Raw genomic sequence first — 19,437 nt, forward strand, 5'->3', positions numbered from 1 at the left:
TCAGCTATTACATATGTCCTTATAATAAAAATAATTTAATAATTAAAATTTATCATTTTTATTCATATTCATAACTTATCTAATTTTTTATCAAATCTTCAAATAATGAAAAAATAATTAATTTAATTAATAATTAAAATATATAGTAATACAAATTTAACAAAGGGCTTGTGGTTTAGTGGTAGAATACTAGTTTCGGGTACTAGTGATCCGGGTTCGATTCCCGGCAAGCCCTTTTTTTTTAATTATATGACTAAATAATTAAATAATTATTAAATTTTAAATAAGATAATAAAAAAAGAAAGTATTAATTTAATTATATAGTAAAAATAAGAATTTTATATATATAATAATATTATGTGTCCATTTGAATTTAATTTCCATATATTTTTTAAAAATATTTATAAAAAAAATCTATAAATTATTAATATATTTTTTTATTTTAAGAGATTTAATTTATAAAAATTTATATTTTTACAATAATTATTTTAAAAATATATAATTAACTTTAAATATAATAAAAATACAATTTTTATTTATTTATCGATTTCAAAAATAATTATTAGGTTGTTTTCTAATATACTTAGCCCATTAGTCTGCTAAAATAGTTTAAGTTATTGAACTTAAAACAAACTTAACACATGAAACTGTAAATCCGCCATAAAAAGAACTAACTCCTTCATTTTGATACATATATTATATACAAGCTTTAGTATTTTTAAATGTATAATTCTATATATATCCATCCATTTACATTCTTCTTCTAAAATAAAATAAAAATAATAGATAAAATTTTAAATTAAATTTTTACTTAACAGTATCAAGAGGATAAACAAACATATTTGCGAATAAGCCTGCAATAGAAAGAGGCGCAAGATAAGCAAATAAATTTTGATAATTTTCATATTTCAAATTACTTTAAATAATTTAAAATGTTCCAAAAACAGTTAAAAAATATGGTAAATTACTTACATTTGCAATCAAAAATCCATTATATAATCCTACAACGCCTTATTTTCTTCTAATTTTATTAAAGGTTTAGAAAACACCTTTATAATTTTATAATTATTTGTCACTTTAAAATTCTAAAGATTATCTTGTTCTAATAAAATCAAGTGGATAAGTCAATAAAAGTGTTAAAAATCCGCAATAAACAGAAGATAATAATTTTTTAGAAAAAAATTCGAAATCAGAAATATTTGTTTCTCCTTTATCAAATAAAAAGTTATTTATATTTTCTAAAAATCCAAATTATGCTATGCTTCTAGGGATTATAATTAATATATTTGTAATATTTCCTTTCCATAATGATTTATATCCTTAGTCCGCTGTTATTCCTATTTTTATTTATTTATTTTATTTTATTTTATTATCAATATTTATACGCATATAATATTAGAATATGTTCGAGAATCTCTTTTATTATTAGAAAATAATTTAATTTTGAGCTTGTCGGATTATTTTATATCTTTCTAACGGCGCATATATTGTTTTATTTACTGATGTTATTATTCCAGCATTTAATAAATATCTTTAAAAATCTACAAATGCTGAGTGCTGGTTTTATAACTATTATTTTTATGTATGCATTTACGACATTTTTATTATTAAATAAATTTAATTAAGTATATACAATACACTTAGATTATTTTAATTAAAAATATCTTTTTTAATTATTTTATTTTTAAATAAAATATAACATTATTTAATTAAATTTTACCAAATTTATTTATAGTACATATTTTTTAATTTGAAATTATTTTATTATATCTTATTTTATTAAGTTTATTAAAAAAATTTGAAAGAAAATATACTCATAATAAATATAAATAGACTAATTAAATATAGATTTATGATAAATTTAGAAAATTTAAGATTAATAAAAAATAAAAGAATAAATAAATACAAAAATAATAAAAATAATATAAAAATAATCTAAAAAAAATATAATTGTATTAAATTATTATTAATATTTAAATTATAATAATTTTTTTTTTAATTTTTAAATGAAAAAAAAATTTATAATAAAAATAATATTTATATCTTTTAATACAATAAAAAATTATATTTTTTTATATTACAAAAAAATAAAATTAAAAGAAAATACAAACTTTTAAATTATATAAAAAAAAATAATTTGATAAAAAAAAAAAATATTCAAAAAAAATAATAAAAAATTATTATAAAAATATAATATAAATATTTAAAAAAGATTATTTATAAATAAAAAATATATATATAACAAAATAATATAAAAATTCAAATTATGAAAAATAAAATATAATTATTAAATAAAAATTTATTTATTTATATATTAAAAAAATATATATTTTTATATATTAGTTATTTATTTATTTTATTATAAATATAATAATAAATATAAAAATAATAATATTAATAATAATTATAATAATAATTATAATAATCATTATTATATACAAAATATATTAATTATTATTTATATTATTTAATTTTAATAATTTTTTTTTAAAATTTTTTAGTTTATATATAAATAACATTATTTTTAATATTTAAATTATTAATTATAATAATACTTAATTCTTTTACAAAATTTATTTTATTTTATTTTTTAAAACTTATATTATAATGATAATATAATTTAAATAATATTAAACTTATATTTTTTTAATATAATTTAAAAAAATAAAACAAATATTTCAAATTAGAAATTCACAATAAATATTTTCATTTTTTGAATAATTTTTTATATCACTTATACTTTCTATTTCTTTTATTTTTTATTAAATATTTTTTATTTTTTATTTATTGTTCTATGAATACATTTAAAAGCTTATTTTGCTATTATTTTCAATAAATTTTTCAATATAAAATTATTATAATCCTTTTAATGTAACTTTATTTTATTCTATTCTATATATTATATATTAATTAATATCAAAAATATATTTCTCTGTCAAAAATTCATTTTTGACTATTGATTAATAATCTTCATCATTCATTTTTATTTTATTTTCTTTTAAAGCAATTAATTATTATAAAAATTCTTGTTCTTTCATTTCCTATATTTATTTGCCTAATAAAATAATTCCTTATTCTATAATTTAATCTACTTCGAATGGAATTTTTTAATCCCCTTAAAGAATTATTTATTAATAATCAACACATTATTAAGTAATTCTTTTGGAACTTGCTATATAACCTAACATTAAATCAGATCTTAAATACTTAAAAAAGAAAGATTTCATTATATTATTCAAAATTGATTAATAAATTGTATTATAAAGAGTTCTTTTACCAATTTAATAAATATTTATTATTACATGATTCTAATCATTTGGATTAGGATTCAAAAATCTTTATATTTATTTTATAGTAAAATAAAAATAATTTATTTTACATTTTCACAAATTATTAATTTTAAAATTAGCAATTTATTAATATTTTGGTTTTCTTAATCTATTTCTTACATTTTCTCTTGTTTAAAGACTTCCTATATTTATCTTTTAGCTCTTAACTATATTCTGGAGTTGAATTTCCTGTCAAAACTAAATTAAATTAAGCATTTTCATAGAATTTATTTGTCAATGTTTCTATTTGTTCAAATTTAAAACCTTTAATATATTCAACTCTCTATTCTCTTGTTAGATATTAATAATCAATCATTTTAGGAATTTCGAAATTTATAATTTCTTAAATTCTTTACATGTTAAAATTTTATTCATAATTAAATCAATCGTATTTTATTTATAAAATTTCAAATTAATTTTATTCTATATTCGCATCTTTTAATATTTTAAGTAATTTTTCAAATACTTGAGTAAAGTTTTAACTCCAACCCTTTAGTTAAATTGATACGCCTTTAATTTTTTTTTTAAAGAAAAAATATTTTAATAATATTTATACCTTTTTCATGCATATTAATTTCAAATTAATATCCTGATTAAATCGCATTTTATAGTTATGTATTTAGATTTCTCAATACAATATAATTATATATTGATATAAAAGCCTAAATTTCTTTGTCAAAAATAGCTTTTTTATTTGAAATTGATAAATAAATATGTGTAATTGGAGTGTTCTGTCTTGAATCTATTTAATAAAAGATCTTTAAATATTATTAGCTTTATTACAATAGAGGAGTAATGTTTTCTTTATTTTAAAATTTCTAACATTATTAATTAAATTTCTCTTAATCAAATTTTATTTAATTAAGAATTTGATTGGTATCCAAATAATAAGGATCTATAGAATAGTTGACTTAAACTTTTTATTGTTAAAGTTAATTGTGATTTTTGCAGACATTAATAATATCTAATTATTCAGGAATTAAACATAAATTCAATTGTATTTATAGTTAGCTTTCTTCATAATCAGATTTGAATAAATTCTCAAATTTTTTAGAATCTTAAAACGAATGGATTTCTTAAAATTTTAAGTTATACATTTTTACTTCATTGTCATAATTATTATCCAAATTTTTAATATTAAAAGAATTTAATTTAATTTAAGGATCAAAGTTATCAGATTGTAAAAGGAATATATATTCCTTAGGATTCCTTAGCTTTTATAAAATATAAAGACTTTCTTAATCATCAAAATCCTAATAATAACTTCCGAAAGTGAATAATTTTGAAGAATCTTTTAAAAAATTAAAGTTTTGAGCTAATCCTTAAACAAACCCTTAATTAAAATTAAAATTAGTATAATCAAATTTCAAATTATTTAATTTCTTTTATTTTATATAATTTTCTTTATTAAACTCTAATTTTTTCAAGTAATTAAAATAAAGTTAAAATATTTTCTCAAAATTAATATATCCTTCAGTAGTTAAATTAAAAACAACACTATATATTTAAAAATATTTCAAATCATTGTTAAATTCAAATTCCATATTTATTATAAGCCCTTTTCTTTTCAGATATTCCTAAAATCCATTATAAGCTTAATTTAAAAGTACTAAAGATATATAATCAACTAAGTCATACCTTATGTTTTGAACATTCTTTGCTTCTATAAATATTACGAATTTTAACTTTTTTTAATTTTCTGCCACTTTTAATTTATATATTTTTCCAAGAGTATCCTATTTTTTTATTATAATCTATATTAAATAAATATGTTTTATTTTTAACTTATTTTAATGGCAAACCATTTTTTTAAAAATCTTCTAAATTAAAATCATTATTGCGAATATCTTAAAATTTTGCTTTCTCAACAATTTCTTTTAATTCTTTAATTTCTTTATTACTATAAATTACTAAAGCCATTATATTAGAAGAATATTATTCTAAATCGTAGTTTCTTAAAGCGTTAAAAATATCTATATTTTTCTTAAAATAAATAATTAAATATATGAATTTTTAAAAAAACATTTTAAAATTACATTTCCTAATGTTTATAAATTTCCACATGAAAATTTTTTAAAAGGATGTCCTTTTTCAGACAAATGTTGAGTTAAGTAATGCTACATATATTAACCATTATTTAAACTCATTATGAATTCATTATTAACAGCAAATATTTCTTTTTCTACATTTTCTTATTTATATTCATAGTTAATAAAAAGGTGACTAAATTAAACAATAGATTCTTATAGTCTATTATTAATGACTTCGAAGTAATAATTTGTATTTTAACTAGATGTATAAGCATTAGTAAATCCTTAATTCTGGGCCAAATAAGTCTATAATTATCCAGGTTCATGATATCCTTTAGAATAAGCCTAAAATTTCATATGTTCTAAAAAATGAGATATTCCAGCTATTTACTCTTCATACCAATAACCGATTTTAACATCTAAAGATATAAAACTTTAAGGAGTATTTTTATCAGATATCAAAAGAACTTTTAATTTATTTTTTAAAGTATATATACTGTATTCTCTTTCATCTATTATAGGTTTTTTTATTTAAATTTATTTATGTTTTTAATTATAGTTTTTTTATATAAGTGATGTCTTTTAATTATGTCTTTTTTTTGTCATTAGCTGAAACCATGATATTTATAAAATCAAAAAAAATATTATAGATGCTAAAATTATTTTTATTATTTTATTAAATTCATTCAACTTTTTTGCTATCGGCTTTTCTTTACTTTCTTGACATTAATTTAATAATAGAATTCTTTCTTCAGTATTATTATTTTACATTTTTTTTATCATTTAATTATTATTAACTAATTAATATTTTATTATATTATTTGCTTGATATAATGATCATATTATAAATACTAAAAAACAAAATAAAACATATACGTTTTTTAAAACATTGTCAATTAAAAACATAATTATTATTAAAAACTTTGATTTATAGTTTATTTTTATTAATTAAATAAATAAAAAATACTATACTTTAAATTGGTTATATTTAATCCTATTATTAAATTATTATAAAATAAATATGATATATTATATGATATATTATACTAAACATAATAATAAAAAATTAAATATTATAATATTTATAAATAATTAATTAAGCATTTTATTTATATTTTTATATAAAATTAAAAATAAAATTTATAATCACTATTATTTAAATTAAAATATATATAATATTTATATTGTTTTAATTAATAAATATATGTATATATATAAATATATATTTATATATTATATACATCATTTTTTTTGTTATGTATATCTTCTTTAAATGAATTTGTCAACTTCTTTAAAGCTAATTCCATATTTTTCTTTTTTTTTTTGAATATTTTGCTTTACAATTTATTTTTCAAAAATGTCCATTATACTTATTTTTTTTATAAAAAAAATCAATTTATTTACTTTTTATAAAATACCTAGCTTTTTCATAATAAGGTTCTTATTATATTTATATCTATTTTATTATGATTTCAGATTAGTTTCTTAATTAATATATCTTTTTTAAAATTTACTTTAATATATTCTTCGTTTAATTTTAAACATTATCTGAATAAATATAATATATATTATTATATCCCTTTTTAAATAAATTAATAAATATATAAATAAATAAAATATTATTATATAACATTTTCTATATGATTAATAATTTTTCCTGTAAAATCTTTTATATTAGGTAAGTTAAGAGATTCTTCAATATCTAATATAACTGCCTAACTATCTTATATTGCTTATTAAATATCTTCTTCTTTTAAATTCTACGCTAGATAAATTCTTTTTTCTTGTTATTTGATAATCTATTATGTTTAAAAATTAAAAAAATAAATAAGAGAAATTTTTTACTTTTTAATAAATAATTTAAGCTTTTCCTTTTAAATCACAAATATTTTCTTCATAAATGATAGTTATTCCTTTTTCCTAAAAACTAGGAAGAGAAACATTATTTTATTTCCATTTGAATACTATTGGATTTAAATTTCCAAAACAAAGACATTAATTATTATCTTTATCAATTTCTATAATTTAACTAAATTTCGATTGATTTGAATCATCTCTAATTGTTGAATCATTTCTAATTGTTTAATCCTTTCTAATTGTTGAAACAGAGCTAAATATACTATTATTAGTCATTATTCTTAAAGCAGCTTTACCAAATGTGGATTATTATAAAGGACTATTAGGGGTAATATTATTTTTTTAGGTTTAAGGTTCTATTCTGAATTATTTATTAAAAAAAAAAGGGCTGTTTTAAGTTTATTTAGGAGCACTTAATACTCCAAAATATTAAGAATATTTAGAAATTTAATCAAAAAAAGTTTATTCTTATTATAAATTATCATTTAAAAATTTCTAACATCTATAACATTTTCCATTTTTCAAATTAGCAAAAACATGAGTATCATTAGTATTTTTTCTACATATTATTGGCCCATTTATAAGCAGATTTGCACAAGAAAGCATTTTTTGTATGTTTTTTCCTTATATTATTATTTTGGGGATTTTTTAAATTTTCATTAAAAAATTACAAAATCCTTCATCTGTAAGTACTTTATCTGTATTGATTTTTGTTTAATTATATGTTTTTATTTATTCATTGTTTTAAATTAGACTTTCTTTTTGAATTTTTCCAGTATTTAAAAGTAATATTTTGCATTTTATATTTGTGTAGTTTTATAATATTTAAGGCGATCTTATTTCGTTAGGATCTTATATTACATATGATTCTTTTGGAATTTTTTAATTATTTATTTTTATATTTAAATTAATTGATTAATCTGCTTGTATGTTAATAGCCTATACTTCATATAGGCTTTCAAATACAATTTCACCTTTTAATGTCATTATTTGACGTAATAATATACTCCCTACTACGCGAAAAAAGTAACCTATAGTAGACAAAGGAGGATAACCTTTACCATATGTTAATAATTCTTTTAATACTTTTGTTTTTAATATATCCTTGAAATATGGGAGAATTTCTTTCTTATCATTATTTCCTTTTTTTTTATTAGAATGATATAAATAATAATTCTAAATTTTTTTTATTTTTTTTGAATTAATTTTATATTATAATTCATTTTATATTTACAATTAAATCACTACTTAATGTTTCATTACCTTCAGCATCTAAAACTATATAGTTTTCAAATAAGTTCTTTTTTAATTAAATAAAAATTATAATTTAAAATTTAAATTATTTCCGTTTAAAAAATACTTCATAATCACAAAAAGGTTCTTTTAAAAGTAACTTTAATAGATTAATAGCAGTATCGTAACCGTCAATTACTAATATTATAATATTTTATTATATATTATATTATAATTGAAAATGTTTTAAATTATAATTAGATAATTTTTACATTAATTTTCAAGTTTTCCACAACCAAAATATTTACCTTTTTCAAGTATTAATATTCCATTTCCTTTAAATAACTCTAAAAAGCTTCGATTTATTTTAAAAAAAAAAATATTATATAGATTACTGTCCTTCTCTTATTAAATTAATAAAAAATTTTATAGTAGTCGGACCTCCACCAACAATTACTAGATCTTTGATTATTTCCATTTATTTTGTCTATATATATTTATTTATATATAAAATGCAAAATTAAAAAAAATAAATTTAATAAAAATGTGCATTTATGCATTAAAATAATTTTTATTAAAAAACATTAATTATTAAAAAGAAAAATAATAACATAAAAATATTTACAAATTTATTTTTATTAATATTTTATTTATTAGCAATATAATCATTTATTTTAAGAAAATATTTTATTAATATTTAATTAAATAAGAATATTATCATTATTAATAAAATTATTTCGAACATTTTTGCTATTGTAAGGTTTTTAAAATTTTTTATTATTCTAATTGAAAGTATTAATGTTTTTTTTACTTATAAATTATTAAAAAAATCATAAGGAAAATAATGTTTCTTTTTTTAATTTAGATTTCTTTTTAGTTTTCATTATCTTCTAATGCATTTTCTATATTTTATTTACTTTAATTAATTTAATTTTCATGAAATTCATTATTTATATTATTAATTTATTTCTAATATTATTTATGGAAATCTTTTTCCAAATCGATTCCTGAATCGGTTTTAACTCTTAAATTTTCTTTATTCTTAATTTTTATTTTATTTGGTAAAGGGGGCATGCTATTTTTTTATTTTGATAGAAATAAATTGTTTTATTAAATATTTTGATTTAAAGAGCATTAAAATTCATTTTCTTCTTAAATAACATTTTAAATTTATTGTTAATTTAAAAAATTTTATTATAATATTTATTGCTATTTTTATATAGATTATTTTTAATTATTAATTTCTTAAACTAAATCTATTCCACTACTTAAAAAAGAACATTAACTTCCATGTATAATTTAACTTATCTGTTCTTATTTGAAAATTTTTGAATGATCTTTATTTTCAATATTGTTGTTTGTAAAAGAAAGGTCTAAACTATTTTTTTCGATTTAGTTTATTTTCTTATTTTTGCTTTATATTTATATTATTTAATTTGGTTCAATTATTTGTGTTTTTTCATTTTAAATAGTGTTTTTTTATTTTAAAAAATAATTTTATAATTATTATTTTTTCTTTAGAAATTTTAATTTCACTTGCTAAATTTTTTTTTGAAATAATTCTTTTTCTTATTGTAATTTAATTAAATAAATACTATTTTTTATATCTGCTTTTTAAATCATTTAAACCTAATTATTTTCATCAATTTATTCACTTTATTTATATTTTATTTTTTCTAATTCAGAAGAACTTTTACGACTATTTTCTTTTTATTAAGAATTAATCGCTCTAATTTAATTCAAAAAACTTTATTTTCCCCATTTTATTAAATTAAAACTTCCTTTATTTGCTTTATTATTACTTACACTATTTGATTCTCTAAAAATTTATTGTTTTTAGGAAATATCATTTTTATTATTATTAGCACTTTTAACTGAATTAATATGAACATTTTTACTATTTAAAAAATATATTTTTTCTACATTTTTATCTTCAATTTTACTTTATTCATATGTTTGTTTATGTTTTTTATTATTTACTTTGTATTTAGGGTTATATGGAGAATCATCATCTTCAGTTTTTGTAACTGATATTTTTTAGTTTTTGTATAACTTTTTATATACACTAAATGAGCTTTATAATGCTATTTTACTTTTTTGTTATACGTTATTTATATTTTTAGAGTTTTAAATATTATAATCCATTTTAAAATCATTTTCAGTTTTTATACGTAGAAGGTGTTTATATTAATTTATGTTTATTTGATTTTTTTTACGAATATTGCTTTAGTTTCTAAAATAAAATCTACCACTTTGTTAAAATTATGAGTTATCTATAGTTTAAGTATGGATTTAATTGCTTTAACTTCTAAATTTATTACTTTTTTTTTATATTTAGAAAATAGAATAAAAAATTGTTATTTTTACTTTTTAAGTTATTTTTTAATTATTATATCTGTTATTTATTTATTATTTTATTATATGTCTTCAAAATTCTTTTTTTTTTTTTTTTTTCGAGAAATATTTATATCGTATTGTATTATGAATTTACGTTTTCTAATTTTAATGAAATTTTTCTATGTTTTTTGTTTTTTTTTGGAGAATCTACTGATTCTTTTGTTTCTATATTTTTTGTTTTTAATTTTATGTGATTATTTTCAATAAATTTAATTCTATATCTTATATTTCTATTAAAAAAAATAATACATAATAAGGAATATTAATATTTTACATTTTATTTTTATTTGGGGTCGGTAAGTTTTAGCAGGCGCTAAGTTTGCTTTAAAAATATTTTATGTTATTTTAGTATTTATTAGATTGTGGCATTAAAATTAATTAATTCTAACTGTTTTAATAAATTAAGCATTTTTATGAAGAAGGTCTTTTTTGTAAAAGAATATTTTTAGCCTGTTTAGAATTAACAGAGCTACTATTTATTTTTAGATTTTATCTAATTTTTTTATTTGACAAAGTTTAAAAATTATATTCTAAAATTGGGTTATTAAATTGAGGAGAAATATTTATTTTTTTCTGTAAATTCATAATTTAACTTTGAATATTTTTTATTAAGATCTATATATAAATTGTATTATTTGTTTAAGTGTTTAATACTAAATATCTCTTTTTTTTAGTATTTTATTTTTAATGTCTAAACTACTTTTTATTTATTTTATTAATAAAAAAAACTTTTCGTTATAAATAGAAAACAAAATTATTAGTTGCTTTTACAATTAAAATATATTTAAAATATAAAGTAAAAATTAGCATGTAATTAATATTATTAAAATATTAATTATTTATAATAAATTATTTTAAAAATATAAGATTATATTTTTCTCTAAATATAAGATTATATTTTTCTCTAAATATAATTAAAATCTTAATTTATTTTTATTATTGCTTCTTTGGTTAATTTACTCCTTTTCTTTTCTTAAAATCTAAAAAATATATCATATGCCTTATTAAATTTTAATATTTATGATATTTTTTTTTTTAAAAAAATATTATTTTGTAAAAAATAAATATAATTTAAAAATTAAACAATTAAAAATATTTATCACACAATTAATATTATGTCAATAAAAATATAGACAATTCCTTGCACATAAGGTAAATTATTATAATAAATATATCTAAAAATAAAAAGGTACGTAAACCCCACTATAAACAGAAGGACATACAGCCACATTTATTATTTCAATAAATAAAATATTATTATTAGGGGGTTAATCTGGATAAAAGTTAAATGACTTGCATTTGCTTGATTTAAGTTTTAATAATTATTTTTTAATATATTTTTACAAAATAAAATTAGAAACATTAAAGTGGAGTATATAATAAACTTATGGTTCTCTTGGATCTATTCCTACTTAAAGATCTTACCATACAGCATTTTATGATGGTTTTTTAAAAATATTTTTTTTCAATTATAAATTTTTTATTTATTTAAGAGGATATGAATATTTTTGTCGTTTATGGTGGATTGGGAGATAAAAATAAATCACTTGATGATTTTTATGTTTTAAATATTAGTAATTGGTCTTGGAAAAAGTTATTTATAATGAATGTTCCTTAATAAAGACATTAACACTCTTTATGTGAAATTTGTAAATTTTATATATAAAGTTATTTATTATAGCTATAATAATTTAATAAAATAAGAAAATGGATAAAAAGACGTAATCATATTTGGAGGATTATCTTTGCCTGAAAATAAGCTTTTTAATGATGTTTGGTTATTTAATTATTAAAGTATTACAATGTCATCAAGTTTACCAAATATTACAGGAGTATAATAAATATATTTTATAATTTATTTTATTAAAATAAATATAAAATATAATGTCAAATAAAAAAAAATTTATTAAAATATAAATTAGGCAAATTGTAAGTGCTTATAAACTAAAGGTGATATACCTTATCCAAGAAGAGGTCACTAATCATTTGTTTGTGATTAATTTTTCTATATATTTGGAGGGAGAACAAAAGATAATTGGTAAGAAGATTTTAGCATTTATTAATTAGATTTAAGTATAATTAATTTTTTTTTTTATAAAAACAAAAAAAATAAATATTTATTTTAAAAAACTTTTTTTTAGATTTACTTTATTGGAAAAAAATTAAAGTACTAGGTTAAAGTCCAACTCCAAGATCATTTTTTACAGCAAACTTAATAGACGAAAATAGATTAATCGTAAAAACATAAATTAGTTAATAAAAGTTACATTTTTATAATATTTTTTACTTAATATAATAAAATTATAGATTATAGGAGGTCAAGAAAATGACACATTAAATTCTTCAAACGAAGTTCATTAACTAAATATTTGTAAAAAATATTAATCAATATATATTTTTATAATTTTTTTTTATTCTTATGTATTTTATAATTATATTTAAATTTTTTTCAATTTGCTTATAATATTAAGCATAATTATCAATAACTTATAAAGAAAATTTTTATTGGAGTTAACCTTGCATTAGTATAGATAAAGAATTTTAAAGACATGGACATTCTACGACTGCAATTAATGATAATTTTTTAGTTTTATTAGGTATATAATATTTGTTTAAAAATTATTTTTTTAAATTTATAGGTGGAGTAAACAAAAATATCCTTTAACCACTTGACGTTGTAATTATTTGTGAAGAATATAATGCTGAAGATTATTAAATTTAATAAAATGTTTATGAAAAAGCAAAACATTCTAAAAATAAAGAAGAATAATAAACTGATTTAAATTAAATTGAATATTATTAAAAGCTTGTAAAAGAAGAAGAAAAATTAAAGTTAAAAAAAAATATATTTTTTAAATTATCATCATTTTTTTTAAAAAAAAGTTAATAATTAATAGAAGAATAGAAATTTTTACAATAAAATAGTTATAAATAAAAAACAGTTAATGATATTCAAAATTTGAAAAATAAGTTAAATGAATTAGATAAACAATATTAGAAATAATATTCTTATGTAGAGCCTTTGTTTATGATGATAAAATAAGAATAGTTATTTAGCAAATAAATATAAACTTAAAATAATAAATTAGAAAATTTAATAGTCAATTAAAGTTAATATATAATGAATGTTGATTAATTAATTTTAGGACTATTAAATGGTTATTAAAAAAAAAATATTAATAAATTAATTTTATTTTTCCAATAGATGATTATGATGAAGAAGATTAATAATAATAAAATTTAGTGGAATTAATATATAGTAAAAAAGATGAATTTTTATAAAATAGAGAAGAATAAAAAAATCAGTTTAAAAATTTTAAGAACTATTATGAAAATATAAATAATACCTAAATTTTAACTGAATAAAATATAAACTAAATAGTAATTTTTTTTTTAAAAAAAAATTATAATATTATTATTGCCTTTTAAAAAAAGAAAAAATAAATATATTCGAATAACAAAGATTTTGAATAAATCTTATGTGAAACAGAATCTGAAGAAAAGTTATGATACAAATTAAATAGAAATTAAGATTAAGTAAAAATAATGATATTATTTTTTAGATTTTATTGTATTTATTTACATATTAAAATTTAAAGTAAATAAATAAAATATTCTATGTTTTTATTTTTTTTAAATTAATTTTCATTGTTATTATGTAAATTTAATTTTTTTTAGAAAAAAATATATATTAAAATATTCAACTTTAATTAATAAAAAGATTAATATTAAATTGACATAAACAAAATTTCTAATTTTAATCCTTTATAATTTAAATTCAATTATTGTTTTTTTTTTTTTCAAAATATTGATTCAGTTTAAATATTCGAAAAAAATAATTAAAACTTTGACAAAAATAAAAAAAAATAAAGATGAGTTTTTAAATAAATTTAAAATACAATAATTTGGATGAAAAATATAATAAAATACGCCCATTAACAAGTAAGCCACCTTTAATTCCTTAATAATAATTTTTCTTATATAAGAATATAATCTAGATTAAGTAAATAAATCTTCCTTCAATAAGTAATTTATGTAAATCCCCTTAAGGATCTTTAAATACATCTAAAAATAATATAAAGCCATAATGTAATTCATCTTTAAATAGTTAAAAAAATATTTGTTAGAAGGAAAATGCTAATTAAGCGAATTATTCATTCATAAAAAAGAACCTATCATAATAACAAAAAAAAAATTATTTAAAAAGACATAATAGCAATAATAATTTAAATAATAAAAACATTAATAATAAATCATTTTAACTAAACAAATATATATTTTAAGATAACAAACAATTAATTTAAGCAGATAATAATATTATAAAAGCATCTTTAAATACAAAAAACTTATTAAAGACTCCACCAATAACAGCAAAAAGTTGGGTTATTTTAGATGGAAATTCTGGAAAAATTTTACATGGAAAATAATAGAATAAAAAAAGAGAAATCGCTTCTTTGACTAAAATTATGACTTGTTATACTACTTTAATTTTTTTCTAAAATGTACTCAAAAAAGACATTCAAAGAATATTTATTAAAGTTTCTTTTAAAGCATCATAAATAATAGGTATATTTTATAATAATAAAAAATAATAAAAAACATGCATAATATAAAAGGTACTTCTGCTAAATTAAAAGAAAATACAATAATTAGTATATATGATTTATTATATGGGTTAATGCTTCCAAGTGGAAACGATTCTGCAGTTTGTTTAGCAGAAATAGTCGGACTCTTCATGTATTTAAAATAAGTTAAAGATGAAGAAATACTGAATGATATTGTTTTATATGACTATTCATTATTATTAGACAAAATCGCATAGTTTAAGAAAAAAATTAATAATTTTTTTGACCCAGTTTAAGTTTTTGTTATTGAAATGAATAAAAATGCAATAAATTTGGATTTAAAAAATACTAATTTTACTAATCCACATGGACTTAAAAATATATTTAACACATCTACAGCTTATGATATTGGTCTATTATCGTTTAATGCTTTGTAAATAAGTTAATTTTAAAAAATTGTGAATACAAAATAATATAAAGCAACACTTTAAATATTTAATAAATAAAACTAAAAATATGAATTTGCTTAAATCGAGTGGATTAATACTAATAAATTGTTAGAGTTTACGGGGTGGGGTGGTATAAAAACTGGAATTACTGAAAGCGCAGGACCATGCCTGGCTAGTTATATTAAAAATAATAATTAACATTATATTATTGTTATTTTGTGTAGTAAATCTCTTAATATAAGGTGGGCTGAGTGTTAGAAAATTGCTGATTGGGCTTATGAAAATTTTGATTTATTATAAAATTAAAAATAATGAGAATTTTAGTTAATAATTATATATTTTGGATTTACTTTTATTTTAATTTTAATTTTTTGTTAATATTTTTTTGTTATAATTTTATGAAATTTTTACAAAAGAAAATATCTAAGCATATTTATAAAATAAACATTTAGAAATATATGAAATTTTTTAAAATAAAAATTTATAGATATATCAATTGAGATTAGTTTCTTTTAATATGTTGAAATATAATATCGAAAAATAAAATAAATTGATATATTTATTAATATATATATGTACTATTATATAATATATATTAATAATATATATTACTTGTTCTCATGTTTCTTATTTTTTTATAATTTTTTTTTAAAAACTCAATCAAAAAAAAATAATAAAAATTAAAATATCTATCTTTTTAGTTTATTGAGTTTTTTAAAAAAAATTACAGAAAAAATAAAAAAAATTAAATTTATAAACAAGTAATATAATAAACAAAACTTTTTTATATAAATTATTATATATTTTTTAATTTTAAAACATTGTATGTATCTAAATAATTTTGATATCATCTTCCTAAAGTTTTTTAAAAATTAACCAATATTTATTAATTAATTTCATCATTTTAAATTTTTTTTTCAAATTAACTAACCTAATTAATAATCCATTATTATTACATAATTTCTGAAACCGTAAGTCTATTTTAACAGTTTGTATTTAACAAATTTTTAATAAATTTTTAAGCACTTATGCTTATTTGTTTTTAAAACACAAATTTTCCCCTTTAAATTTTATTAAGAGTTTCATCTTGGCTATCTTCATAAAATGGAGCAATTCCTTGCAGCAATTAATAAGCTAGAACTCCAAAAGCCCAAACATCAACTGAATAATTATAATTTTCTCCATTAACTATTTCTGGACTTAAATAATCTAAAGTTCCACAAAATGTATTTCTTGTATTTTATTAGCTACAAAGTCTTGAATATCCAAAATCAGCTAGTTTCGCGATTCCCTAATATAATTTTAAATTAAATATTCATTATTAAATATATATTTTTTAATTTACATTTGAAACAATTATATTATCTGCTTTAATATCTCTATGGATAATATTTTTTTTATGTAAATAATTTAATGCAGAAGCTACTTAATATAAATAAAATCCAGCCTCGCCTTCATCAAAAACTCCATTATTTTAATCACTAAGCAATGAACTTAGTTATTATCCCTATAAATACTCCATAAGTAAGTAAAAATAAGATGGATCATCAAAATATCCATACAATCTTACTATATTAGGATGATTGCACGACATTTAAGTTTTAATTTCATGGCTTAATTATTCTTCCATTTCTTATTCAATAATTTCACTTTTGTTGAGTCTTTTGATTGCAAAAATGAATCCTGATAATTTATCTTAAGCAATAAATACTGTAGAATGTTTACCTTACCCAATACTTTTGATTATTTAAATATTTTTTAATCCATATGTAGATATTTTAATTTCTACAATTGAAGCTTATCTATTTAATTAATAAGCTCTTTCTTCTACAATACTTTCGGAAGAGCAAATACTATCCTCTTATTATTCTAATTTTTAGACAGGATTTTATTTATTGTTTGTAAAAATTAATTAGCTATTAGAAAATATAGTATTATTTTTTAAATTTGATTGATTTTGTGTCAATAAATAAAATTAGCTGCTATTATTTATAATATTTAGTTATTAATTATTACTATCTATTGTAATATTATTATTATTATTTATATCATACTATTTATCACTATTAAATATATTTTTTTCAGATTTATATGCATTTTTATCTGTGCTATATAAATTTTTATCTATATGATTATATGCATTTTTTTCATTTATATTATTAGTTTTTGTAGAGTTATTTCCATTAGTTGGAAATTATTGTAATGATTATTTAAATAATATATAATTTTTACTTTCATTATTTTGAAAAGTTTTTGATTTCTAAAATTAATTTAAAATTTATTCCACTTTTTCATTTTGGAATGGAGATTAGTATCTATAATTACTTTTTTGGTTAAAATGATCACTATTGTAGGTTTCTTTGCCTTAAACAGAAACATAATGTTTTGAAGGACTTTAGTTTAAACTTGAAATAGCATTAATACTTTTTATCTTTTCTATAGTTTTTTAAATTGGTTGTAATAAATATTAATTAAATTTTTAGTTTTCTGTTCCTTCTAGTGTATTTTATTATTTTTATATACTATATAGCTTTGTTTATTATAATATATCCTATGCTTAAGCTGATACAGCTCTAAAAGAATTATTTTATAATACTCCAGTATCTTTTTAATTTTTTTGGATATTCAGTTCATTATTATTACTTGCATTCTGATTTTTTTATATTTTTCCATTATTTATTGAATTATTTAGAGACTTAAAGCCAGATTAATGTTAGTTTTATGCTTCATTATTACTAAAATATTAATTTAATTATAATTGTTATAGTTATTATAATTCTTTTGTTTGTTTTTATTCATTATTCTTTTATAGCAATTAATCTATTTCAAATGTTGTTTTTTATTATTCAGTTATGTTGCTTTTCTAATGTACTTATTAAGAGTTTTAATTAATATCTGCTAAATTTTATACTGTTTTATTTTTTTTTATTTGTCTCATCATTTCTATTTCTTCAATTATCTTTTTGGTATCACTTGATATATACGATGTTTATTACATTTTTATTATTTCAATTTTTATTTTTAAATTGATTTTTTGTTTTTATTTTATTGATATGATTATTTATTTATTTCAAAGTTTTAATAATTTATTTTTATGAAAAAAATAAAATGCTTTTTATATTTTTATACTATTATGGGTGCTTTTAAATTATTTTTCCTTTTTTTAATGTTTTCGTTTATCTTTTTAAATTAATTTTAATATTAATATCTAATAAAAAATACAATTTTTATTTAAAATAGATAATTTATAACAAAAATATAAAGTATAAATCATTTTACTTTTTATTACTAAATTATATTTTATAGAAATTAATTTATTATTTGTTAATACTGCTTTTTTACTTTTTTAAAAAAAACTTAATCAAAAGAACTAAAAAGGCATTTTTTTTTTTGTTATTGAGGTTTTTAAAAGAAATTATATATATAAAGTATAACAAAAACGATATGAAAAAATATTATTTTATTTTTTATATAATTTTTATTTAAATATAAAATAGATTACTATATATTACAATATCTTTTATGTAAATACTATTTTCTTATTTGTTTTTATGTTTTTCAAAAAATTTATAAAAAA

General features: G+C 16.5%; 3 protein-coding genes and 1 non-coding gene across 4 annotated transcripts, besides 18 other annotated features; 2 read left to right on the forward strand and 2 right to left on the reverse strand. All coding sequences in view use genetic code 6, as the record gives it.

Annotated features, from left to right (window-relative positions):
- On the reverse strand, positions 1-840 carry IMG5_165380 (mitochondrial carrier protein, putative; the record flags this gene model as incomplete). Its single annotated transcript, XM_004030182.1, has 5 exons — positions 1-18; positions 153-233; positions 479-506; positions 584-763; positions 812-840. The coding sequence occupies 5 exons, from the start codon at positions 838-840 to the stop codon at positions 1-3; spliced, it is 336 nt and encodes a 111-aa protein (XP_004030230.1).
- On the forward strand, positions 165-235 carry IMG5_165390. Its single transcript has one exon. It is a non-coding gene; the product is annotated as a tRNA-Pro (tRNA).
- Positions 479-521: a microsatellite.
- A 1,037-nt stretch (positions 841-1,877) lies between the features above and the next one.
- Positions 1,878-1,950: a microsatellite.
- A 46-nt stretch (positions 1,951-1,996) lies between these two features.
- Positions 1,997-2,042: a microsatellite.
- An 80-nt stretch (positions 2,043-2,122) lies between these two features.
- Positions 2,123-2,173: a microsatellite.
- Positions 2,148-2,211: a microsatellite.
- Positions 2,172-2,259: a microsatellite.
- A 26-nt stretch (positions 2,260-2,285) lies between these two features.
- Positions 2,286-2,342: a microsatellite.
- Positions 2,293-2,357: a microsatellite.
- Positions 2,358-2,360: 3 nt separating this feature from the next.
- Positions 2,361-2,422: a microsatellite.
- Positions 2,362-2,432: a microsatellite.
- Positions 2,368-2,426: a microsatellite.
- A 3,946-nt stretch (positions 2,433-6,378) lies between the features above and the next one.
- Positions 6,379-6,405: a microsatellite.
- Positions 6,406-7,404: 999 nt separating this feature from the next.
- Positions 7,405-7,463: a microsatellite.
- A 1,214-nt stretch (positions 7,464-8,677) lies between these two features.
- Positions 8,678-8,725: a microsatellite.
- Positions 8,726-9,900: 1,175 nt separating this feature from the next.
- Positions 9,901-9,938: a microsatellite.
- Positions 9,939-11,704: 1,766 nt separating this feature from the next.
- Positions 11,705-11,760: a microsatellite.
- Positions 11,761-14,718: 2,958 nt separating this feature from the next.
- IMG5_165400 (hypothetical protein) lies at positions 14,719-16,175 on the forward strand (the record flags this gene model as incomplete). Its single annotated transcript, XM_004030183.1, has 2 exons — positions 14,719-15,412; positions 15,463-16,175. 2 exons carry the CDS (start codon positions 14,719-14,721, stop codon positions 16,173-16,175), a joined length of 1,407 nt encoding a protein of 468 aa, XP_004030231.1.
- A 49-nt stretch (positions 16,176-16,224) lies between these two features.
- Positions 16,225-16,258: a microsatellite.
- Positions 16,259-16,439: 181 nt separating this feature from the next.
- Positions 16,440-16,471: a microsatellite.
- A 190-nt stretch (positions 16,472-16,661) lies between these two features.
- On the reverse strand, positions 16,662-19,198 carry IMG5_165410 (protein kinase domain protein). The gene is made up of 3 exons (XM_004030184.1): positions 19,140-19,198; positions 17,206-19,040; positions 16,662-17,151 (listed from the first exon to the last, which is right to left on the reverse strand). Exons 2-3 carry the CDS (start codon positions 18,856-18,858, stop codon positions 16,708-16,710), a joined length of 2,097 nt encoding a protein of 698 aa, XP_004030232.1. The 5' UTR covers positions 18,859-19,040; positions 19,140-19,198; the 3' UTR covers positions 16,662-16,707.
- Between the last annotated feature and the right edge of the window lie 239 nt (positions 19,199-19,437).

The sequence above is a fragment of the Ichthyophthirius multifiliis genome (assembly GCF_000220395.1).
Source record: "Ichthyophthirius multifiliis unplaced genomic scaffold scaff_1120509251235, whole genome shotgun sequence".
Lineage (NCBI taxonomy): Eukaryota > Ciliophora > Oligohymenophorea > Hymenostomatida > Ichthyophthirius > Ichthyophthirius multifiliis.